Raw genomic sequence first — 24,457 nt, 5'->3', positions numbered from 1 at the left:
ATATCTGTGACAAAACTGACAAAATGTGAAGCTGAAGCAATTAATGGCTTTAAACAGTGCTTGGAAGTAATCATTAATATTTACTCCCATACCAGTAACATAGTTCGTCCCTTCTAATGATCAATTAGTATGCAACAACCATATTGCTTTTACATAGGGCAATATCATCTTTAGAACTAGAATTATTATTTTTGGTTAAAAAGAAAGGCCAAGACTAGTTAACAGTTCGGCAGTCCCTACGAATCTGGCCATTACTTGGTGATCCCAAGCTTCCCATTTTCAACATTGAATGCTTGAAGTCCTCAAAGAAAGCTAATGGGTTCTCCACATAGTTTTCCACAATCTCTCGTGTCTGATCATTTCCATTCACAAGAGTCTGGTCTGATGGGAGCAATCCCTCCCCAGAGAGAAGATTAACGAAGTATTGGTTATCAAAGGTAGCAGGTGTAGCCAAGTCAAGATGTGCAACTATGTTACCATTATCTGCTCCCGAGCACAACTGTTGTAGTGATGAGATGAAGTCAATGTTTTCTGAGTCGCTACTACTCTGTAATCGAGAGCTGAATGTTGTACAGCGGGCTTTCCCAATTGTGTGCGCACCTGAAAAGTGGAAAATGGGGAAAATAATGGTAATCTTGCTTATTTATCAGTGATTGATAGAGAAGAATTGTCACAGCATGTGAATATAGCATATTGTAAGCTGATTAACCTGAAAGTGCAACCATGTCTTTAAGTGTAAGGCCTACATTCTCGAACTTGGCTAGCAGCACATCAACAGTGGAGTTTGGGCCTGGGATGTTATTATTTGCTGCATCCTTGCTACCAGTAATGCTATCTTTCCTTCCCATTTGCATCTCCCAAATTGGACCTCCTGACTGTAACGTAGTAGTTCAACTTCAATATGCTCAAAAATTGAATAATTGAGCATGAAAAAAAATTACTTATTTGATTATGTAATTATAAAACTTTTTATTTTTTGTTGCCTATAAGATTAAAAGAGTAATTTAAACAAGAAGGCATGAGGTGGGGACAAGAGGGCATGCAGCAATGACGAACCAGAAGAACCGAATCTCTTGCAGCAGTTGCCAGTATGTCAGCACAAGAGACAGTGTGTGGACAGATTAGTTCCAGCTCAGATTTGATTTTGTCGATCACTTCAAATCCTCTGAGAGAATTCAAATTTGGACCTGCAGTTTTCTCACCAACAAAGTCCTGTGTGTCATCCAGCAAGACTGAAGCATCACAACCCTGAAATGTCAACAAAATATTACACTGTAAATGAGGTTTAGAATCTTCAAAACTCAATGTGTGAAGGCAAAAAAATTTCTTGCATTGACAAAGCAATCATGAAAATGTAGCCTAAGCAGTGAGGCTGCCATTCTTGAGTCTTCAGCCACTGCCTGTTCCACCCAATAGAAGATGATGGCCTCAGCCTCTGGGCAAGTGTAGCGGTATATGCCAGACCCTAATGAACAACCAGGATCACCACCATAGGCATCATTCAGGGTGGTTGCAAAGGCTGGAGTGAGCTTAAGCATCACTAGACATAATAGTACTAATTGCATGGTTATATTTTAAGGATGGTAATTATTCTAAACGTTACTATATGCTCAATAGAAGTTTGATTCGATATAAATGCCTACCACTGCTCTTCTATATATAGGAACTTACTAGCAGAATGTAAAGTGATAAAAAGAAAGTTTAAGGGAAGGTGTTAAGAGGGAGTTGTTAAAGACTAAGTCAAGCATAAGAAGTGGTTAATCGAGTCAGTAGTGTATCAACGTAATCAAAACCAAAGAAAGTAATGAATGCCTGGACAAAATCCATCAACTACTTCCGAAGTCCTTGGACCTTGTCAAAAGGAAGCATTGAGGGTTCGTGTGCTGCTGATAGATACAGAGAAATTGTTGAAGCTGATGTGGTAGAAGCAGTTGCAGCTCTGCAGAAAGGGGACCCAAGATCGCTGATGATGCATCTGTTTTGGCCACCTCTTGCAAGATCATCTTCTCTAGGATATCAAATCAACACTCACCAATGACAACAAGGCTATGCTTGTTTAATATAATATGATATTGATCACGTTATAAATATATGTTATACCTTGTTTATCATGTCCTTATTTGAAAGAGCTCTCTAATCCTGAATGAAGTTGTGGACATTTTAATATGAGAAATGCATGAAAGCAGGGGGGAGAGAAGTATATGAAAGATGATTTTTTTTCTCCAAATTGATTGATTGGAAAGCACTGCTAGCCCATGCTTACAAAAAGCAAACAACACACCTCTCACCAATTATTGTATATATGAAAAAGACTGAATTCTCTCTCACATACACAATCATGTTTCAAATACTATTTAGCATTAAATGTTAGTGTTTTTTCTTATCTTGTGTATATCTGTATCTTTTTTTATGTCTGAGATGTTTTTTCCTTGAAGGAGCAAGATAAATTTTACCACTTATTTATACTATTTTAACAAGTTTTTTATCTATTTGAATTTGATATGTTCATGTCAATCATGACTATTGATTATTGGCTTAATTGTCTGTTTAATAATCGAGTAACCAGGTTGAAGGAGGTATAGAGAACAAATCTATCTGAAAAAAGAGAGATCTATTTCCTGACATTTTTTCTAAGAAAAGATTCAATTTTTAATCTGACATGGCTAATCACTTTCATGTGATACTCACAAGTCTGCATAAAATGAATTAAAATGCATCCAATTATAAGAGTCCAACAATTTTTTTTTTCTTTTTATTTCAATTGGTGGCAAACAAATCTCATTTTGTTAACTTGATTTTCTTTCTTTTTAATTTTTGTGATATTTGTGACATTAATTTGTCTTTAATATAAAAAATATATAAATGTGTGGTCCCTTAAATATAATTTTAAAAAATTATTAGACTTTATATGAAGATAGGTAAATAAACAATGTTGAAGTACTGATTAAGTTTAGAATTAATTTAAATTTAATAATAGTATAGAAGTGTACTTTTAATTATAGATATTGTTTGATGAAAATCCTCTAGCCGCAACCACGTAAGAATGAGGATAAATTCTTAGAGTTTTGTTCAGAGACTTATTAGCATAAATGAACTTAATTAGACTTTTGTATATCTTTTGTATGTCCAATAAAAAGAACAAATATAGGAGGAATGAATGTAAAGAGCAAATCAAGATACCTCTGCACAATGAAAGAATATTAGAGTCTTGATCATAGGATTATCAGAAGATTGAGACTCAGCTAGCATCACTAAGACTAAGTCAAACATCTTTTTATGGTAGACTTTAATTTAAATAATTTGTAAAAAAGTAGAGTAAGACATTTTATTTGGACCATGTATTGGACCTTAGTTTAATTTTGAGTATTGTATTTGGGCTAATATAAGAATGAGTGTGTATAGTAATAGAGTGAGTGTGTATTGTAAAGTGACTCGTCACTTGGCATGAGAAACATGAGTGTGACATGAGAATGATGAAGGTTCACATGATTCTTCCTCAATGGAGAGGATTCACACCAATTAAGAGGTGGCATTTGTCAACCTCTCAAATGAGATGAAGACACTTGTCAACATCTCATTTGAGAGGATCATGAGCATGGAATGTGATGACACTTGTCACCTTGTCATTGAAGAGTTTTTAAGACAAACTTTCTATAAATAGGAGTGCACCTCTCTTGTAATTTTTTAATTTGGAAATATATAAATATTATGGTGCCAAATTGTAGACAAAATGTTTGCCTAAACTCTCTAGATTTGTCTTTTTCTTATCCTTCTCTATAACCTTTACTAGTGAATTGACATAACCTTTCACTAGGATTCTTCCACTCATCTACTCCAAAATAGTTACGACTCATAACTCAAATTCCTTCATATTTCCTCAAACTTCAATTGTCCAAACGAAAGCAAGCAAACATGGGAAGAAAGCTATTTAACTCTATAATAACCACTCTAACTGTTATATTTAAGAAAAAATTTAAATTAATTGATGATTTAAAAATATTAACATTAACAATGTATTAAACTCTTAAAGTTAAATCATACAATTTAAGAGTTGGGTTAAGTCAAGAGTGGTAATCCTTCATGCATGTAACAAGTAAATTTAGATTAAAATGTTCTTTATATATGTCCACGTATTTAATATTTAGGAGTATCTAAACCAAAAATAGATCAGGAGGGGATATTTCAATATTTGTTATGAAAAGAAAAAAAAAACACCAAAAGCAGTTCAATCTTCTACCTATCAATAAATCACCAACAAGGATTGTAGGGAGAAAAATGATCACATATAGATAATTCCATTGTCTCATGAATGTGACATCTCAATACAAGAGAGCGAGTACAATGTATAAATACAAGGTTAAAAAAAAAAAGTATCCACCATCATCACGTTATAACTTTTATTTTTACTAACATAATATTCATTTATTGATTTTTTTTTTTTTTTTGTCTGCAGAAACTGCTAGAAATGATAAGGTTGGGTAAAAAAATAAATTAACATATAGGTTGGTCATTTTCTCTGTGTGGCTCAACATAGATTTAGGGTGGTGTGACCTCATTCAGTTTAGAGATGTTTGGTTCAATTTCCATGTAGGGTACCCTCTGGATACCTTCCTTGGTTTGAAACCTCAAGAACCATTCCTATTTTGTCCTCTTGTGATCCCCACCACAAGAAGTGAACACCTGTTGCAAAATTGATTGGCTCTGAAAGCCAGAATGTGAAGTAAAAAAAAACAAACTACACTATAATATTGAATAATTCATATAAATAATGGTTTTGGGATTTAAAATGTACTAGATACTCATAAAGAATTCCTAGAAGTCCTTTACTAAATTGAGAAAATGTTGAAGCAATTGAAAGCAATTGAAAATTGTTGAATGGAAATAGAGGGTGTTGTTAAACTATAATTGCTATGCTTGTCATTACTAACAAGACAAAAGTGGATTAGTATGACTCCTTAAACTGAAGCTAAATGTTTGGTGTTAGTTAGTGTGTGTTTTTTTGAAGGGATGATTGATAAAAAAACAAAGAAAGCTCAAACACATGCAATCATCAAGATGTTGTCTTTAATGAAGGAAATCTCAGTAATGTCCTTGACCCCTGGTTCTATAATTCCCAGGAAAAGGTTTATTGAATTGAAGCCGACATCATCTCGAAAGATCTCTAATTTGTCATCTTTTACAGCCTACAGAAGAGCGTGAACACAGCAGAAGAAGCTGTGGACCTGTTGGCACCAAAAGCCAGCTGAAAACAAGATATCCGTGATACAAGGAAGGATTTATCCTTAAAATCATGGTGTAGACGCAATTGCAAGAGCACTGCTAGCCCATGGTTACAAAAAGCAAACAACACACCTGTGACCAATTATTGTATATGTGAAAAAGACTCATCAATTTTGCTTTATTGGTTTCTTTTGTAAATTCTCTTTCACACAGACAATCATGTTTAAAATACTATTTACTATTAAATGTTGGTGTTTTTTTCCTTAACTTGTGTGTATTTGGGGTGTGTTTTTACCTGTATGAATGTTGATGGTTGATACTGACCCCATAGCTTTTTTATTACTGATTTAATTGTCTGACTAATAACGTAGGTGTTCATAAGCAGATGTGGACCATGAATCTGAAAGAAGAACAAATGTATTTTCTGAATTTTTGTTAGAAAAGATTCGTTTTTTAATCTGTCATGTCGGAAATGACTAATTACTTTCATGGGATACTCAAGTCGCATAAAATAATTGTTTTCTTTTTTTTCAATTGGATGCAAACAAATCTCAATTTTTTAACTTGCCAAGGAGCAGCCTAACTTTAAATAGCAGCCAAAAAAAAAGGTTGGTGATTTATTCCCCTACCAAAGAAAATGAGGAGGAGCTCACTCTCTGTGTCTTTTTTTCTGCTCCATATTCTTCTTCTATCCTGTATTCTTCTCACACCAAGTCATTCCTCGGATGGGGAGGGTGACGGTGATGGTGATGGTGATTTGGTGGACCAAATATGCCGAAAGACTCCCTTTTATGACCTCTGCAGCTCCATCTTACACTCAAATCCCTTAGCCCCCAAAACTGATCCAAAGGGTATGGCCCTCATAATGGTGAATGACATTCAGGCAAATGCCACTGACACACTCAGTTACATTGAAGAGTTGATCAAGCAAACCTCAGATGAACAATTGGAGCAACAACTGGCTTTCTGCGCAGAGTCATACATCCCAGTTGTCAAGTACATTCTCCCACAAGCAGCTGATGCCATAAGCCAAGGTCGATTTGGGTTTGCCAGTTACTGCATAGTTGATGCTCAGAAGGAAGTAAATGCTTGCGACAAGAAATTTTCTGCCTCATCTCAGTCACCATTAAGTGATAGAAATGACATTATGCAGAAGCTAGTGGATGTGGCCTCGGCCATAGTTAAACTACTATTAAATGGTTGATTTTTTTCTTCTCTCCTTTCCACCCTCATCTCTTGTAGCCTTTAGTAATTATTAGGGCTTTTATTCTTATTCCATGAATAAATGCTTTAGATGCTGGAGTTTGTACAAAGTGGTATAATGTTATTCTGTGCACTCAAAATATGTTCTTTATAAATCTTACTTTTCTTACAACTTGCTGGTCTCACTTTTAGTAGCCTGGTCCCTTTAAATCATAATTGATTATTACATTGTAATATATACGTTTTTAATCCACCTTTTGAAAAAGCAATTTAAAATATTATTAGATTTTTAAAGATACTTCTTACCAAACATGCACATAAGCTATTTCACCACAACCTCTAAACAGGGTTAAAAAAACCTGCAACAAATCAAATAAAGTGAATGGTTACTTCTTACTAACTCCCATTGAGTTAAATTAGACAACCTAGAGCACCTAGGACTGGGAATATGTTGTCTTGGATTTTACCATAGACTAAGTAATAGTGGTAGTAGTTTTGGTTTTCTTCAGTGCCAGGTAGCCTTTTATCAATTATCATGGTGTTGGTACCATACCATTTGGTAGGAAATTCAGTTAGGACCAGCAAATACTATTGAATTGTTTCACTCATGCAAACTCTCTTTAGTTATGGAATGGAAACTGTTGCAGGTGTCCACTTCCTTTATGATGAAGATTGTTTTGTCAACTTTTTCTTAAATTTGTTTGTGGGATCAATCAAGATAGAGAGAAGCAGTGACATGTGAAATCACATGCCTAGTTACTCCTCAACATGCACAATAGTAGGCAGAGTACAAACTGGCATGATAATGGCTTCAATCTCAACTCAAGCTTGCAAGAGCCAACTATCTTGAAGTGTAAATTTATGCATTGTTTTTTCATGGTTGAAAGAGATGGAGCCAACAAACTATTTGTTGTAGAAGTCATCAAATTTATGATTAGATGATACTGTAAAAAAACAGTAAATGCATAAAGTATTTTATTTTTATAATTCAAAAACATTTTCCCCACACAAAATAATTAAAAATTGCACTACTTTTCTTAATAGTTAAAACATAATAATTTATTAAAAAATTCCTTATATATATATATTAATTTGCCTATAGTACACTTGCATCTCTGAAAATTATTTTTCCATTGCACTGTTTCTTTTCCTTTTCTATCACCACTTTCTTGCCAGCTTCATTTACCCTACACCATGTTATTCAATGTGATATCAAAGTTTACATTCAGTATGTTTGGAGGAGTAACAAAACAAATAAAGAATAATAACTTTTTACGTGTTGTTTCTGAATCTTGGTATTTATTTTACTTGGGTTTCTGAATTTTACGTCGGAGTTTGGTGTTTTTGCAACCAGCTATCTTTCAAACTGCAAGGTATTACCATACTCTGATCTTTGTTTGGATGATTTGATTAGTGAGTTAGCTAAAAATCTGCAAGAGTAAGAGAGCAACTAAACTCAACAAAACCATATGAAAGGCTTCACTTTCTCCCTCACATAACAATTGGAAAATGATGAAAAGACAGGATATGATTGCATATGGCGTGAAGCTTGAAAAGCAAAATCTCCTCCAACTCTGAATTTGAACGTGCATGCAACAAGCAGTTGCTGAGGAGGTAACATCCAGCAACACCATTAAGCAATTTCACTCACCCCACTACCCATTCACTGATACTATACATACAGGGAAAAATTGCCCATCACATTCAGTCTCATGATAGTTGTCAAATACATTTTGAAAAGACAAGAAAAAAAAAATCTTTGGTGAGAAGCACATGGGTACAATATACCATATGACAATGACGTTCTTGGTGTCCCTACACTGGCATTAATTAACCAGCATCTCTTCTCAATGTTTTGGCAGGCAAATCTGAACCAGTGAACTGCTGTACAATTCTGCAAGGAACAATCAAGTAACATGATTATATTACAAGGTTGCCTCACCGGTGTTGCATTCTTTATGAATGAAGTCAGGAAAGAAAAAAAAGTGTGCATCTCAACTTACTTGTGGTACTGAAAACCAGGTGCATTTGGATCACTTGAAGATGGATTGAGTTGGTGTTGAACATCAATAAGACCACCCTCTGTTACTCCTGCGGGTACCGGAGATCCCTGGAATGTTGCAACTGAACTTTTTCCAGACGACATGCCTGTAAAAGAGAACATATGAAAAACTAAGACCTCAGAGAGAACATTGTTTTCTCATGAATTTGATTCTCATCTTACACTGAAGTTAACTCCATACCAAAAACATTTGATGATTTGTTAATAATATAAGGGAAACTTGAAGAGTACAAATAAAAGACAATTGCAGTATTCTCAAATACATATCAAACACAATCATATGACAGCAATTCCAGCCCTCTCAGCATTTCAAGTCTGTATATGCTACCAAAGTTTATACTAAAAAATTGGGTGATTTATTACTGTTCCAACTGCAAATAGTTTTACAAACTACAAGCCCTTTGCAAAGTACTCTGAACACATATCTGACAAATGGGGAGCAAATGCATACAGGGAATGGAAAAAGGTTCTTAGTTTCTAGTTGGAGAAAAATAATTTATTTATTTATTTATTTAGATCTGCATAACCCGGTTGAACCTCGAGGAGTCAAACTCGTAAAGGGAAAATATTTAGTATGATTACACATCACCACAACTGAGTGAACAGTCATAATAAAGGAAAGAAACCAAAAAATCTTGAAAACTTTGATTAACATGTCTCAATAGAATTAGTTGGGACCATTACTTCAAATATTAAGTATTGAATCAAACCATCTGTGTGAGTGTACATGACTAAGCTCATTGTTTGACAGGAATGTGTTTTAAAATAAAATCATATCTGTTTTCCTTCTTTCCTTTTTCCTATTAATAGTAAAATTATCCCATAGCTGGACATTCAAACAGATAATGAAAAAATAAACTAGGTGGGTATTTCATAGGAGAATACTCAACAAATATTAACTTCAATTATCTCCCCTTTATAAATGCTGAACAGAATTCCATTCAGCGTTAGAGTTTTGCAAAACGGTTTTTCATGAATTCTCCAAATATAATACTGAAGTAACAATAATCACGAATTTGAAATGGTCAAACTTAGAAAATAAAACCAATAGACAGAGGTGGTATTGAAATGGCAGAATCCAAAGGTAACAGAAAAAGGCAAAACAATACCCAATTCAACAGTTAGCAACACTTTAATCATTGATAATTTGCTAAGTGATAACTCAAAGTTAAACTTAAACCCCAATCATGTTATAGTGCAGAATAGTAGGGAAAAAATGTGATATGCAAGGTAAGAACTACTTCGGTTAGAACCATTACCTTGGAGTAATATCACAATACAGAAGATAACAGTGAAAACCATAGCAAACATGCTGCTACTGGAAGATGATGATGCCTTAGCAGCCTTCATCTTCTTCAAAGCTTTCATTCGCTCAATCCTCGCGCGCTTTAACATGGCAAGTTCAGTGATCTCCCTGATTAGCTTATGGTCAGCTGCATCCATTGATGGAGCCCGTGGAGCTCTTGGAGGTTTGGGAGCCTTCTTATTACTGGACTTTTTACGTTTCTCCTTTTCTGGGGTATCATTCTCCACACATTCTACTGAGTACAACTTGCTAGTCACTTTCACCATGTCCATTGAAACTACTGTTAACTTTGACTCATTGCAGAATCCGCTATACCTATCCTCACCTTTTATACAAGAAATCTTAGTAAACAAAATCTTTCCTTGTTTTGTGCTACCTGGAGAAGAACCATTCTTTGAGTCATCTTCAACCACTGCCAACCCACTTTCAAGATCAATTTCAGCATAATCATCCTTGACACTCTTATGATCCATCCCAAACCCAAAATCACAAAACTAATCTGACTCTTCTCCCTGCCTGATACCCTACCCTACAAAATTAGGACAAATGTCCGCTGAACTGTTTCCCCTAACTCAATCCACAACACAAAATCACCTCATAACATAAAATATCACCAAAAGGATAAAACAAAAGTAAACCCAGGAATGGACTAACCCTGCATCATAACAAGAAAAATAATTCAATCAGTTAAAAACAAAAAAAAAAAAATAGTTCTAAGCAGTAAGCCAAAGAAAAATGAAGAAAAGAATATAACTGGGGACCCAAAGGAAGGAAAACTGGAGAAAGACATAAAGTTAAGCTTTTGAAAGTAGAAGGCAAGCTTTGTGGAAAAGGGAATACCTTGCTTGAGGGAAAGAGAAAGAAGACGAGATCCAATGAGGGACAAAAAGCATGAGAAATGGAGTTCACAACATTACAGGGAAACAACCTCACTCACTACAATTTAAAGATTTCAATTAAAATTTAAAATCTTTCTCTTTCTTTTCATTGCCAGAGCCATTTCCATGTGATGCCTTCAAAAAAACTGCACATTTATAGTACAGAGCGAAAATACTAGGAAGGAAGGACCAACGCAGAACCGCGCCGACAGTTGGCAACTCTGTGTTTCACCCTCTTCCTCACATTTTTCTTTTCTTGTTTTTATTATTATCTAATCCCTTTTCTAAACCTTTTTCAAACGGATTTCGTTTTCATCAAACTTTGTCTCCAAAACGTGCTTTTAAAATAAGTGTCTGTTGTGTTACTGTTGACAGAACCCAGTTTGAGTTAATATGATCGTGTCAAAATGTTTTGTTTTATTTTATTTTGTTAAAGAAATTTTATGGAAAATTCCGTTTTTACTTTTTCTAACTTCTAGAATAATAAGAATTTTCATACTTCATCTCAAGCGCGTTAGTTTTAATGAAATTTTAAATAGATTTTATTTTTAATATGTTAGTTGTTCCACACTTCTTAAACATGGGTAAAAAAGATGATAATGATGATGACGACACGCGAGCAAAGAAGATAGAAACAAAAAAAATAAGAAAAAGTGACGCGTACATATAAAGAAATTAGAATAATAAAATATGAATTAGTACCGTAATTTTTATTTTCTCTTCAAACGTTGTTCTGTGGATATGTCTTTTTACACGTTTTTGTTACCTAATGCTACTTTAGACACAGTTGTACTCGGTTTTGTGGATATTCTTCACCGACACTTCTTTTAGGTTATTTATTTATTTATTGATCTAAATTCTTAAAAAATATTAAATTTATTAGTGACAGTTAGATTTTGTGTAGAAAACGCACTCACAATAATAAACCTTCCTTATTTGATTACGAGTTTAATTTTAAAATGGAAAAGTTTTCATTTGAAAATAAATAAATTTATTATTTTTAAAATTTTCTTAATTAAAAAATGAGTTGTATTTTTCACTGTCAAAATTCGAAAACCAAGACCGTATTCCGTATCGTGTCGTCTTCCTAAACTGCGTAAAAGACTTAAAAATATTATTACCAAACATCATAAATATAGCATTATTCCAACACAATCATTATAAATAAGTGAATATTTTTAGATGAAAATGTAATAAAATTCTGATTTAAATTTATACTTTTTATTCGAATTCAAACTAACTTAAGGATGAAAGTATAATTAAAAATACCTATATCCAAAAAATCGAAGATATGAGAAAATAAAAAAAGAAAAACAAACCGAGAATAAGTACAATAAAAAGAAAATCTGTTCTGTAGCAAGATATTTCATGTGACACTTTAATTTTTAATTGAATAATGTCAAAAGTAGGCCATAATAAACTTCAATGTGTAGAAAAAACACTGACAATAATAAACCTTCTATATTTGATATATTCACTTAATTTTAAAATGGGAAGGTTTTCATTTGGAAAAAGATTGCTTCGTGAATTTTTAAAATTTCATGATTTAAATTGGAGTTGTATTTAAGGTAATAATATAATTTTAATTAAATAATGTCGAAAGAATTTAAGGTGATACACTTAAATTTTATCTGGAAAAAGTAAGTAATAAACTTCTACACAGAAAAATTATTATATGGTTTTGAAACTTTTTAGTTTATAATATCAACTAATATTTAAACTACATGTATTTAAATTTTAAATGTTTGATTACATATCGCGTTATCAGGAATGCAACTTTATGAAATAGTAAAAATAATTAATCTTGATTGAGGAATACATTATTTATAAAACGTATAATTATGTAAATTAAATTTATATAAATATATAGTTTATTATTTCTCTGTAACCTTTGTTTTAATTAGTAAGTTACTTTTAGTTAAAAAATGAAAAGTAAATATATATTAGAAAAAATATAGATCTAAGAATAAAGTTGATAGATGAGCAGTTTTGCTTTACTAATGTAAATTGAAAAAGAATTTAAATTATCATGATTACTCATTAATAATGATTAAGAAAAAAAAATATTAATAAAACTGTAGTTTTCTTAACAGCAGGTTGAATAGAATTTTTTTTTCTTATAAAAACTTTCATGTTTAGATGTTTAGGTATCAATATCCAACTTCACATCTAGCTAACACCTTAAATAACAATAATAATTTGTCATCACATTAAAAAAAATATTATTAAAATATATATATGGAGGAGAATAAAAATCCTTTCTCTTATTTATTATTTTTATTATAATTACTTTATATTGTTATTAGAATGAGAGAAAAAGAATAAAAAAACTCTTTGAAGGAGAAAAATAATTTGAAAGCATGTGATGAGTCTTTTTTTTATTGATGTGAAATATAAGAGAATATCTTTTATCATCATCATTAATTTTAATCATAATTATGGTTTGATTTAGAGAAAATAAAATATTGTTAATTTTTTTTAAGTAGAAGAGATATTTTGACAATATGTTTATATGGTTGTCCTTGAATAAAATAAACATATTTCAACTTTGATATAGTAAATTATAAATACGATATGTTGAGTGTCTTAGGATTTTATTTTACTATAATGTGAAATCTTATTTTTTGTTTTTATATAGTAAATCATTATAGATATATTTGAGTGCACTAGAATTTTATTTTACTAGGTATGAAATATACCTTATTTTTTTATTTTGATATAGTAAATTATTATAGATACATTTGAGTGTATTAGGATTTTATTTTAAAAGGAAATCATGTGATATCTTAAATAAGATTATTATATAGCTTGGATATAGTAAAAAATAAATTATTCTTTTTAATGTGTGTGTCTATATTCTTAATGTATACAAATAGTGTTATTAAAACACACCATTACTGTTGTTAATGCACACCATTAATGGTGTCTCTAATTCTACTTGTTTTTTTAAGGCACATCCTACTGCTATTGTTCTTATTTTTATTTTTAACGCATATTGTTTCTGTTGCTGCAGCAGCTAACACATGCATACAGTTATTGCTGCGATCAACACACGCATTAAACTAAGGAGAATCCGTGGAAGTGTTTTAGAATTTTCTTTTATTTTTATTGTTGATGATAATTGTAATGATCATGATAACATTCTTGATGAATAAAATTTACATTTTGAAGAGACATTTTTCTGTGTTTGGTTAATTATATATTAGTATTGTGTTAAATTTTTTAATAAGGAATCAACTAATAGCAAATTCATTTTGCATATATTTATATTTAAATAATTATAAAAAAAAAACATATTTTGCTTCATATTTTATAATATAAATTTGAAAATTATTTTTAAAATATTTCGCAGTTATTATTTTTAGTGTGAAGATACCAATACTCTAATTTTATATACATATATGTATAATACATAATAAAATATGTAATTTTATTAAAAAAATAATACAAATATAAATAAAACAGCGATATGTTATATTATTTATTATGAAAAATAATTATTAATTAGCATATGCATAAGTACTCTATCTTGTAGCATAATTTATTCCATAATTAAAATAAAATTATTATCAGAAACGAAATAAATATTTATTCATGAATGACCTAATTACCATAATTCATCCGTAGTTTTAACTTGAAACGTGAAACCTTGTCTTTCTCATTTCAATATGAATATGAACAGTTGAAAACTATTTCCGTGGATGATGAAGATGATCTGTTTAGTAAAATAGTTTAAAATTTGAATAATGTGTACCCAATTATTTTTTTCTATAATTTTCATTGTGAAGAAATTGGGTTCAGCTGAATCCAGAACCAAAAACGGCATGAAGAAATGGGATGTGGGTAGGAGCAGTGCACCAAAATAAGTGAGAGACATGTTAATGTTTGGTATCTCAAAAAAAGGAAAGAGAGAAGAACTGAAAAAAAAAAGTGCTTTGTTATGATAACCTAAAGACCAAGAATGGCGTTGACTAAAGGAGAGCTTTATATTAAATATCAAGGGTTCATGATGTAAAATACAAATAATCAAATAATTCATGTCGAATCCTTTCATAACATGGTATTAAGTATTTGATCATGTGTTGAACATAATTCTATCGAAGTATATTTTCTGAAAAAAAATGAATTTATCTAAAATATAAAAAAAAACAAAGGTAATAAAATGAGACATTTTAGGAGTGTCTCAACCCTTATATAAATAATCTTAACACAAGATCAACCAACTAACTGGAGATCCAACAGACATTACAACACATCATATTAAGATATCATAACAAGATACAAGAGCACATCAATATACAATTACATCAACCCTTCAAATGAACACATTCTCAAGACAAGACACAAACGTCCAACAACTAAACTCAGTATTTGCCAACAAACAGAAATAAATCAAACACTTAAGCACCAAATCCATCAAATTGACTCTGCGATGAGAATATAAAAGCCAAAAAAACCTGCACAAAACACACCATGTATTCCAAATTTGGACAAATCGTTAAACAAAAATCACCAAATATCAGTCTCTCAAATATCTCATATAACATAAAGGTTCAAAACACCAATCTAAGTAGAATAAATCAACCAATCTTTCCTTTACCGTAACCCAATACCAAAATCATCAAACTGACCCTACCAGGAAGAAACAAAAGCTAAGAAAACCTGCACAAAATACATCACAACTTCCAAACCTAGACAAAACGTTAAACATAAATTACCAAACATCAACCTCTCAAATATTTCATACAACAAAGGGGTTTCAAACACAAATCCGAGTAAGAGAAATCAACCAATATTTTCTTTACCGTAATCCAAGACCAAATTTTATTTTGTACCATAGTAAAAACCTCAACTAGATCAACACACTCGTTCTTAAAAACCACTCTATTTCTATGATTCCAAATTTCACCTATAACACCTACTTAAATACCCCAGCACCTAGCAATAACATGTTTCAAACTTATAGGTTTAAACATTTTAAAGTGCATTTGTGAATCACAATATAATACTGAAGAAATCATCAACCACTCAATACATAGTCCCTAAATTCTTCAAGAGACCTTACATAAACCAAAAAAAAAAGATGACTTATTAGCAAAGATAGTAATCACATTACATTTGTTGATAAAAAAAACGTTACATTTACTCTCTTTTTTATTTGAACCATGTACTTGTCTAAAAAAAAAATTAAAAATATAATTTTATAATGAATAAAAAAACTTATTCTTATAAATAAATATAATATTTATTTTTACTTTATTTGAAATTTTTATTCTCTAAATTTTCTATAAAAAAAATAAGACTTGATAAATGAGTTGTTGATAATAAGGAAGTATTAATTAGTGTATCAAGCTAGTTTAAAGAGATTAATGATAATAGTATATAATAGATGATTCAACTCTTTTTTTTCTCCTTTTCTTTGACTCAAATGAAAGGAAAATGTTGTTAATGTAAGAATTTTAACTTTGAGAGTTCTAATAGTATAATTTAGTTTATGTTTAAAAATAAACTAAAATAAAGACATGAAATGTAATGTTATTGAATATATATATATATATATATATATATGAAAATGATGAAATATATATAATGATACAATATATCAATAATAAATAGGTATATGAAGATGTTATGACCTAATATGATTGTGTATGTGATACTTAGTGTTATTATGACTAGTTATGGGTGTGATGAGGAATACCTATAATTGTATTATGATCTCAAAGGTCATAGTATTAAATATGAAACTCATTATACAAAAATGAAATATTTCAACTTCATTGATGATATAAGTCAGAAAAATTAAAATGAGAAGTGAAATGAGGTATGTGTATTTGATTATTATAGAGTATATGCAACAATTTATCTTGACATAAAAAGTTATGATGAGTTTCATATTTAATATTATGACCTTTGAGACCATAATACAATTATAGGTATCCCTCATCACACAATGAAGAGTTTTTAATATCGGTTAAGATATTAGTATCTGGTATGACTTGTATAATATGAACATTTAAAAATGTGTTTAGTGCAACAAGTTATTTTACATTATGTAGTTGAAAATTCCTGTATTATTTGATAAAAGTGATTAATGTGTAATTTATTATGATATTTTATATAAATAAGAATGTGCATCTGACTATAATATTTGTATATGTTACATTATATATCATGTTTTGTGGTTGTTTATAAATAATTTAACTACAAGAAAATTATTAAATAGAAATCAATTTTAGAGACAAAAAATAATTAATTGTCATGTTAGCTAAATTAAGACTAAAAAAAATTATTAGTATCTAAATTATTTTTTATAATTGATAAATAGTTTCCAAATCGAATTAACTAGTAAGATGTTTTTTAGCTATCAATTTTAGAATTTAAATAATTGGTAGTTAAATCTTAATAGTTATTAAATATCAATTTAAAAACTATTTATCAATAACAGAAACTAATTTAGATATCAATAATTTTTATAATATCTAATTTAACCAATATAACAATTAATTATTTTTTTGTCTCTAATTAATTTTTATTAGATGGATTTTTTTAATGTTTGTCATCCTCATATACTATATATAATATAATTATGTTATGATCATATTTATTACATGAAAATATCATATTACACATAACAACATAAGCATATTATATTCTTTTAAGGAGGGACTTCGTGTTCCTGGTTTTTGTATATAAGTTTTATATACTTTTACGACTAATGTGACACGTCTTTCTCTTTTGACATTACAATTTACATTTTTACATTTTTATCAATGATTTCTTGTTTAAATATGCTTTTACTTCACGTAAAAAGTGAATTGATTTTGCTTCTTATAGTTTTTTTTATTTATTTTTCATTCTATAAAATCTGAAATCACTATTCACTAGTACAAAAAGGTAAATTAACGACGGTTAAAATCGACATTTAAAGACGGTTCCAGAACCGTCGTTATTACAGGCGTCGTTAAAAGATATGATTTTTAACGACGGTTCTGGGAACCGTCGTTAAAAGGTATGGACTTATAACGACGGTTGTGAAAACCGTAGTTAAAAGTGGTTTCTATTTTTTCAAAAAAAAAATTACGTGACTTTCAAAGACGGTTCCTCTAGGAACCGTCGTTATAAGTGTCCCTTTTAAAGACGGTTCCAAGTGGAACCGTCGTTATATGTACTGTTTAAAAAAAAATAAAAAATTTTATTTTTTAAAAAATCTCAAATAACCTGCATAAAGTTTTCAATTCCAGAAAATAAAAACATTTCAAATCATAATTTAAATATAAAAATTACATACAACAAATTATAACATAATACAAAAAAGTTTGGTAATATATGAAAAAATTTGTCATTGTAATGATTTATCTATACTAGAGTGTTATACATGGTTACAAAATACTTTGACCATGTTGTTCTCACATACTCCAATGCTTCTAAATTTAGCGGGTGTTGGTCGTTGAACAACTGTGACATTTGAAATATTTTGAATTAGTGCATGATTAATAAATCTCAAATTTTAAAGTGTTTATTGTATTGAGGTATTACCTTATCCCAACCTTTCATAATTTCAGCTTGCAAAATAGTCAACATCCACTGCATAACATAATAACCGCACTCATAATTTTGAGGTTGCCTGTTGGACTGCATGTGAAAATAAATGTATTAAATGAATGAGTGAAACACATTAAATTAAGTGAACAAATATACTTTAAATACCTTAAGGTACATCCAAGTGAGTTTTTGTGCGTTTGAAGTTCTCCTCCCACACAACATATTATATCCAGAGTAAGCACTAAAATAATAAGATTTCATGTTAGAATACATAACATTATATAATATATAAGTAATAATAAATGTTAAATGAAACTGTCGTACCTATCTATAATGTTTTTAAAATAGGCAGGAGGTTTTTTATGCAAGGAGCAAAACCATGCAGCGGTATGATCTTGAACAGATATGATCAATAGTTGCCAATGACGCCTGTATAACAAATCAGTTAATTAGTTTCTCTTATTTCAATAATTTATTAAAACTTATTTAATAAATAAGAACTTACTCATGGATGTACGGAGCAAAATAAATGTGTTTTCCACCATTCTTTAAGGCAGTGGTGATGTATGTTTGTGTTTCCGACTTCTTGTTTCCAATTGATTGAGTGATTTGAGGGTCTAAAAACCCATATATATTATGTTTCCCCTCATCAAAGCATAATCCAGAAAGATACCTAAATTTCAATAAGTTAGTACTAGTATATTTAATAAATCAAAAGTATAAAGAATTTAAAATTTGAACTTACATCATCCATAATTGCAGAACTGTTATGTTAATCTCTTGATCTCCGGATGCAAGGTCCAACAAATCAGACATGTGAACGTACAACGGTAGATTACTATGCCTTCCAAAAACATTGGCATCCCATGGAACCTCTAAGACGGTTGTATCTAAAGCTGTAGCAACTTCCACCAATGCCGCCAGAGGATCATCAATGGAGACTATTTTCTTCTTTCCCAGAGGCAAATTTGTCTTAGGTTCCTGCTACTCATCAAAACAAAAAATACTTAAATTAGTTAGAATGTAATATATCATAATTGTATTAGTATTAGTGCAAATATATACCATAGAGTCTATAGGTCTGACGAGATGTCTAGGCCAGGCAACGAAAGTATGTAATGCCTCTGCCACAATTGTCACCTCTGATGTCGGCACAGGAACTGCAAGATCACCATAAAGGACCTTCTCCACCGTGACCTTCATCAAATTAGAAGAAAGAGGCACATTGTGTAACATTGTGACCCCTTCATAACACTTACCCAAGGCAACGAATCGGGTTGAGGAATTACACTCAACATATAATTCGCATTGGCTAGTTGAGCCAAAGTCATCCCCTGATAGATCAACTGCCGAACAACTCCCTTTAGTGCTGACTTTCTTAATAGGAGGCGGAGGTGGTTCATCTTCTACCATAGTAGGTGGTTGCTGTGAGTGTCCTAAACCCTCCAACCGCTTTTTGAACTCCATTTCCATTCGCGCACTAAACTCCTCCATGAAGCTTTCTTTAAGCTCTTGAGTTACCTCAGCCTTTAACTGCTCACGTAGTTGTAGTAAATACTCTTGGCTAGGTTCATTGGACAATTGTTCCTTGCTGTGTGATGGAGGTCCAAAGTATGACCGAATCCCAACCCCATATCCAGCTACACGAACACGTCCAGGGTGTTCAGGTCGTCCGAGAGCAACATTAAGAATATCATTGCGACCACATGGTTTAAAAGTCCCCTGTGTTGATTGCTCATTAAGAGAATCCTAAAACAAATGAAAAGAAATTGACAAACTTCAACACATTGAATTTAAAATAACACATAGAATTTAAAATAACACATTGAAAAGAAATTGTCAAACTTACAATGCGTTCAATTGTTTCTTCTGTAGACTTAGAACTCCATGTCCCTAATGTGTTTATACGGGCACCCTTCCACATCTCATGTCGGAGTGGTGGGGATGGAGGTCTTAAAGAATCTACACTATTCATTTCCTCAATGGAAGTAGAACGTGCTTTAATCTTTTCTTCAAGCATCCTCTGCTCTAGCAACTTATAACCACCACGAGACAATAGGTGTGGGGTATCATTATGTGCCTGATTGGCTTTTGCTTTGTTTCGAACCTCCTATCATAACACTCAAAATTTAGTAATACGTTAATATAAACTATATTCAAATATAAAAGTGATACTAACCTGCCATTTTTCAGTTTGTCGAATATTGACAAACTGCTGCCAAGTTTCTTCATCAATGGATGCATATTTTGCACAAGGATTTTCTTCTTTCCTTTTCCCATATATATAATCTGTTGTCAATTTTGATTTAAACTGACGAAACTTGACACCCACATCTGAAAGAACCTTCGCTTTCAAGGTTTCCACATTCGGGATGTTGTAATGTGTCTACATTGTTTGAAAGAATTAGTTCATAAACAAAAACAAAGTATAAAAGAACTTTAGATTTAGCAAAGTAAAAACAGTTACATACCAGAATATCTTGCCAAATCATGTTTTTCTCGTGGTCAGTCACGTGATCCCAAGACTGAGTTAAGATAGAGATCCTTTCACGAGAAAGTACTCCGAGATAACTCCTATATTTCTTTGCATGTTGCCCAGTGGGCACACCAGTGTGGATATCAATAGACAAAGGTATTTTGTCATCTTTACTAATCTTCTTAAACATATTCTTCAATCTTGTAGGTCCTCTACCAGTTTTTGAATGGGAAACTTTATCATCTGCCATGTTCCTGTTATCAAAAAAATATAATAAGCATCAAGAATATGAAATATAATAAAAATGAAATATATTGTAAAACTAAACATGAATCACATGTACATACAAATATATATTCCTTCATCATGATCATTTCGAGTTGCATGTACAACATCAGCAACATCCTCGTACTCTTTATTGATGGTCGTTCTTGTAAGTGATTCAATCTCACAAATGTCATTGTTTGTATCTTCTGGGTCATTATGTTGTTTTTTTCCATGTAGCACAACAGACCAGTGGTCAGACGTAGGATCTTGGATATAGAAAACTTGGGAAGCTTGATGTGCCATTATAAATGGTTCGTCATGATAACCTATCTTTCGAAAGTCAACCAAAGTCATTCCTGATTCATCAACTTTGACACCAGTCTTATTGTCAACCCACTTGCATTTGAAAACAGGTACAGTAAACTTGGTATAATTAACTTCCCAAATCTCTACTATGACACCATAATAAGGCATTGATCCCACAACAGGATTTTGATCCTTTGCAGTTGAAAACTGCATAGACTCTGCCTCCAAGGTGACTCCGCTATTTTGCACTGTACTCCTATCATCTCGAGACTTTGTGTAAAACAAACAACCATTTACTTCATAGCCAGAACAACATAAAACATCAAATTTGAGACCGTTTGCAAGCCATGTTAATGTTTCAGATGCTGATGGATCATTCATTATTTGTTGCTTAAACCATGACATGAAAGTTTTGTTATGCTCAATTAACACCCATTTTTCTGATTGTCTTGGATTTTTATATTTGACAATGTCTTTGTGTGTATCTAAGTATGGTAACACCTCATCAGTGTTATTCAAGATATACAAGTGTGCTTGCAGAACCTCTTCTCTAGATTTGCTTATGACATGTACACCTCTTGAAGATTTACTTATGAATCTACGAGAGTGCCAAGCTTTTTCAGGAACTCCTATACATTTGGCTTTTGACATGTACTCGGAACAAAACTCAATAGATTCTTCTGAAATGTATCTTTCAATAATGGAAGCTTCTGGACGACATTGATTCTTCACATATCCCTTCAAAATCTTCATGTATCGTTCAACTGGATACATCCATCGCATATAAACTGGCCCACACAATCTGATTTCTCTTACAAGATGAACAACCAAGTGTACCATAATATCAAAAAAAGATGGAGGAAAAAACATCTCGAGTTGACACAAGATAACAATTATTTCTTCTTCAAGTTCATCCAACTTCTGAGAGTCAATCTCTTTACTACATATGGAATTGAAAAATGAACATAGTCGAGTGATTGTATGCCTAACATTTTTGGGCAAGATTCCACGAATAGCCACTGGTAATAATTGTTGCATCAGAACGTGACAATCATGTGACTTTAAGCCAATTAGTTTCAAATCATTCATAGATACAAGACTCTTCACATTTGAAGAGTAGCCTTGTGGTACCTTAACACCTTTAAGACATTCACAAAAACTTGTTTTCTCTTTCTTTGACAAAGTGTAACACGCTGCAGGCAAGTATGTACGTTTACCAACTTCTCTCGGTGCCAATTCCTCTCGTATATTCATTTCAATCAAATCCAGACGTGCATTCACACCATCCTTTGTTTTGCCTTTAATGTTCAGAAGTGTTCCTATTAGACTGTCACACACATTCTTCTCTACGTGCATTACATCTAGACAGTGTCTAACATCCAACTTACACCAATACGGAAGATCAAAAAAGATTGATCTCTTCTTCCATATTTCACTCACCGTTTGCTTCTTCTTCATTTTTCCAAAAGTCACATTAACATTTTTGATTTTTTCATAAATTTCAACACCACTTAAGGGAGTGGGAAAAATGTCATGTTCTTGGTATCCGTTAAAAGCTTTTTTCAATCGACGATACGGATGATATTTCTTTAGAAATCTACGATGCCCAAGATACACGGTTTTTCTTCCATGTTTCAACTGCTCATAAGATGTCTTGTCTTGACATATTGGACATGCTCTATGGCCTTTCACACTATAACCTGACAAGTTCCCATATGCAGGGAAGTCATTGATAGTACAAAACAACATCGCATGCAATCGGAAAGATTCATTTTTAAACGCGTCAAACACATCAACCCCTTCATTCCACAATAATTTCAAATCTTCAATCAATGGATTAAGATAAACATCTATGTCATTTCCAGGTTGTTTTGGACCAGAGATCATCATAGATAACATCATGTATTTGCGCTTCATACACAACGCAGGAGGTAAGTTGTAAATCACTAACAAAACGGGCCATGAACTATGATTACTACTTAAATTTCCAAAGGGATTCATTCCATCAGTTGCCAATCCAAGTCTTAAGTTTCTTGATTCTTTTCCAAATTCAGGAAATTCTTTATCAATATTCTTCCACTGCAAAGAATCAGCAGGATGACGAAGTAATCCATCACATTTTCTATTATCTGCATGCCACCTAAGGTTTTTAGCGTCATCTGCATTTGCAAACAAACGCTTAAGCCTTGGAATTATCGGAAGATACCAAACAACCTTAGCAGGAGGACCTTCCTTTGTCAATTCATCAATTTCATCATTCTGACCAACCTTAACCTTATAGCGTGACAAACCACACCTGGGACATCTTCTTAAATCTTCATACTCATTTCTGTATAAAATACAATCGTTAGGACATGAATGTATTTTTCTATACTCCATACCCATTGGACAAAGTATTTTTTTCGCCTCATAATTTCGATTGGGCAAGGTATTTCCTTCTGGAAGCATGTCCTTAAGCAATTGAAGCAATTCTGTAAAACTTTTGTCGGTCCATCCATTCATTGCCTTCAAATTCATCAACCTTAACACTGCTGATAATCGTGTGAAGTTAGTTGAACCAGGATACAAAGGAGTCTCTGCATCATTAGACATATTTTCAAAAACTACATTAGCAAATGATTCTGCTCCCACGTCACGAATCATGTCTTCTAATCTATCATCCATTGAGAAATGAACTTCCTCCGAACCTCCGTGCACACTTGGCAAGTCTAACAATTCACCATGCCACGTCCATGTCGTATAACTTTTCAAAAATCCATCACACAAAAGATGTTCTCTAATTTCAGAAACAGTCAATATCCTTCCATTTAAACAATTGATACAAGGGCACCTTATCCTTACTCCATTATTATAACTAACGGCATTATGTTCTGCGAATTGTATGAACTCTTCCACCCCTTTTTCGTAAGTATCACTTATTCGTGATGTATTAATCCAACTCCGATCCATAGAACTGTTAAACTAAGAACCAATACTTTCAATATGTAATCATGAAAAAATAAAACAAAAATGCCGAAGGTCGGACACCTCCGGACTCAGAACCAATGCGTTCAATATGTCAAAACAATATATAATCATTGAAAATTAAATCAAAACTGCCGAAGGTCGGACACCTCTGGACTCAGAATAAATTCGTTCAATATATGCAATCAATATCTAATCATGAAAAACTAAATTCAGATTGCCGAAGGTCG

At 31.9% G+C, this 24,457-nt stretch overlaps 5 protein-coding genes across 5 annotated transcripts; 1 reads left to right on the top strand and 4 right to left on the bottom strand.

The window, feature by feature from the left end:
• Nucleotides 1–40: 40 nt before the first annotated feature.
• On the bottom strand, nucleotides 41–1,701 carry LOC137807035 (peroxidase 40). Its single transcript, XM_068607452.1, has 4 exons — nucleotides 1,332–1,701; nucleotides 1,057–1,248; nucleotides 710–875; nucleotides 41–600 (listed from the first exon to the last, which is right to left on the bottom strand). Exons 1-4 carry the CDS (start codon nucleotides 1,563–1,565, stop codon nucleotides 215–217), a joined length of 978 nt encoding a protein of 325 aa, XP_068463553.1. The 5' UTR covers nucleotides 1,566–1,701; the 3' UTR covers nucleotides 41–214.
• A 4,079-nt stretch (nucleotides 1,702–5,780) lies between these two features.
• LOC137807034 (cell wall / vacuolar inhibitor of fructosidase 1-like) lies at nucleotides 5,781–6,595 on the top strand. Its single transcript, XM_068607451.1, has one exon. It carries the CDS (start codon nucleotides 5,858–5,860, stop codon nucleotides 6,422–6,424), a length of 567 nt encoding a protein of 188 aa, XP_068463552.1. The 5' UTR covers nucleotides 5,781–5,857; the 3' UTR covers nucleotides 6,425–6,595.
• Nucleotides 6,596–7,874: 1,279 nt separating this feature from the next.
• Nucleotides 7,875–10,983, bottom strand: LOC137807033 (uncharacterized). The gene is made up of 4 exons (XM_068607450.1): nucleotides 10,632–10,983; nucleotides 9,745–10,446; nucleotides 8,427–8,571; nucleotides 7,875–8,317 (listed from the first exon to the last, which is right to left on the bottom strand). The coding sequence occupies exons 2-4, from the start codon at nucleotides 10,262–10,264 to the stop codon at nucleotides 8,254–8,256; spliced, it is 729 nt and encodes a 242-aa protein (XP_068463551.1). The 5' UTR covers nucleotides 10,265–10,446; nucleotides 10,632–10,983; the 3' UTR covers nucleotides 7,875–8,253.
• Nucleotides 10,984–17,974: 6,991 nt separating this feature from the next.
• LOC137805861 (uncharacterized) lies at nucleotides 17,975–20,030 on the bottom strand. Its single transcript, XM_068605761.1, has 5 exons — nucleotides 18,960–20,030; nucleotides 18,720–18,887; nucleotides 18,539–18,643; nucleotides 18,380–18,455; nucleotides 17,975–18,304 (listed from the first exon to the last, which is right to left on the bottom strand). Exons 1-5 carry the CDS (start codon nucleotides 19,028–19,030, stop codon nucleotides 18,173–18,175), a joined length of 552 nt encoding a protein of 183 aa, XP_068461862.1. The 5' UTR covers nucleotides 19,031–20,030; the 3' UTR covers nucleotides 17,975–18,172.
• On the bottom strand, nucleotides 19,199–24,212 carry LOC137805525 (uncharacterized). Its single transcript, XM_068605467.1, has 5 exons — nucleotides 21,031–24,212; nucleotides 20,686–20,863; nucleotides 20,394–20,600; nucleotides 20,064–20,324; nucleotides 19,199–19,963 (listed from the first exon to the last, which is right to left on the bottom strand). Exons 1-5 carry the CDS (start codon nucleotides 24,210–24,212, stop codon nucleotides 19,199–19,201), a joined length of 4,593 nt encoding a protein of 1,530 aa, XP_068461568.1.
• Between the last annotated feature and the right edge of the window lie 245 nt (nucleotides 24,213–24,457).

This window comes from Phaseolus vulgaris, chromosome 3 (assembly GCF_000499845.2).
Source record: "Phaseolus vulgaris cultivar G19833 chromosome 3, P. vulgaris v2.0, whole genome shotgun sequence".
NCBI classification, from domain to species: Eukaryota; Viridiplantae; Streptophyta; class Magnoliopsida; order Fabales; family Fabaceae; genus Phaseolus; species Phaseolus vulgaris.
Note: the sequence above shows the minus strand (reverse complement) of the source record. Positions and strands in the feature narration are given on the sequence as shown.

Bases quoted from the DNA above. Each gene is read 5' to 3' on its own strand.
- LOC137807035 (XM_068607452.1), bottom strand. From the start codon at position 1,565: ATGCAATTAGTACTATTATGTCTAGTGATGCTTAAGCTCACTCCAGCC. The intron at 876-1,056 runs GTTCGTCATTGC...ACTACGTTACAG, and splicing joins CAAGAGATTCGGTTCTTCTG to TCAGGAGGTCCAATTTGGGA. The intron at 601-709 runs GTTAATCAGCTT...TCCACTTTTCAG, and splicing joins AGACATGGTTGCACTTTCAG to GTGCGCACACAATTGGGAAA.
- LOC137807034 (XM_068607451.1), top strand. From the start codon at position 5,858: ATGAGGAGGAGCTCACTCTCTGTGTCTTTTTTTCTGCTCCATATTCTT.
- LOC137807033 (XM_068607450.1), bottom strand. From the start codon at position 10,264: ATGGATCATAAGAGTGTCAAGGATGATTATGCTGAAATTGATCTTGAA. The intron at 8,572-9,744 runs GTAATGGTTCTA...TCTCTTTTACAG, and splicing joins TATTGTGATATTACTCCAAG to GCATGTCGTCTGGAAAAAGT. The intron at 8,318-8,426 runs GTAAGTTGAGAT...TGTTCCTTGCAG, and splicing joins CCTGGTTTTCAGTACCACAA to AATTGTACAGCAGTTCACTG.
- LOC137805861 (XM_068605761.1), bottom strand. From the start codon at position 19,030: ATGTCTGATTTGTTGGACCTTGCATCCGGAGATCAAGAGATTAACATA. The intron at 18,644-18,719 runs GTAAGTTCTTAT...TTTGTTATACAG, and splicing joins TTTGCTCCGTACATCCATGA to GCGTCATTGGCAACTATTGA. The intron at 18,456-18,538 runs GTACGACAGTTT...TTATTATTTTAG, and splicing joins TTTAAAAACATTATAGATAG to TGCTTACTCTGGATATAATA.
- LOC137805525 (XM_068605467.1), bottom strand. From the start codon at position 24,212: ATGGATCGGAGTTGGATTAATACATCACGAATAAGTGATACTTACGAA. The intron at 20,864-21,030 runs CATGTGATTCAT...TAAGAAGATTAG, and splicing joins GGAATATATATTTGTATGTA to TAAAGATGACAAAATACCTT. The intron at 20,601-20,685 runs GTATGTAACTGT...CAAACAATGTAG, and splicing joins TGATTTGGCAAGATATTCTG to ACACATTACAACATCCCGAA.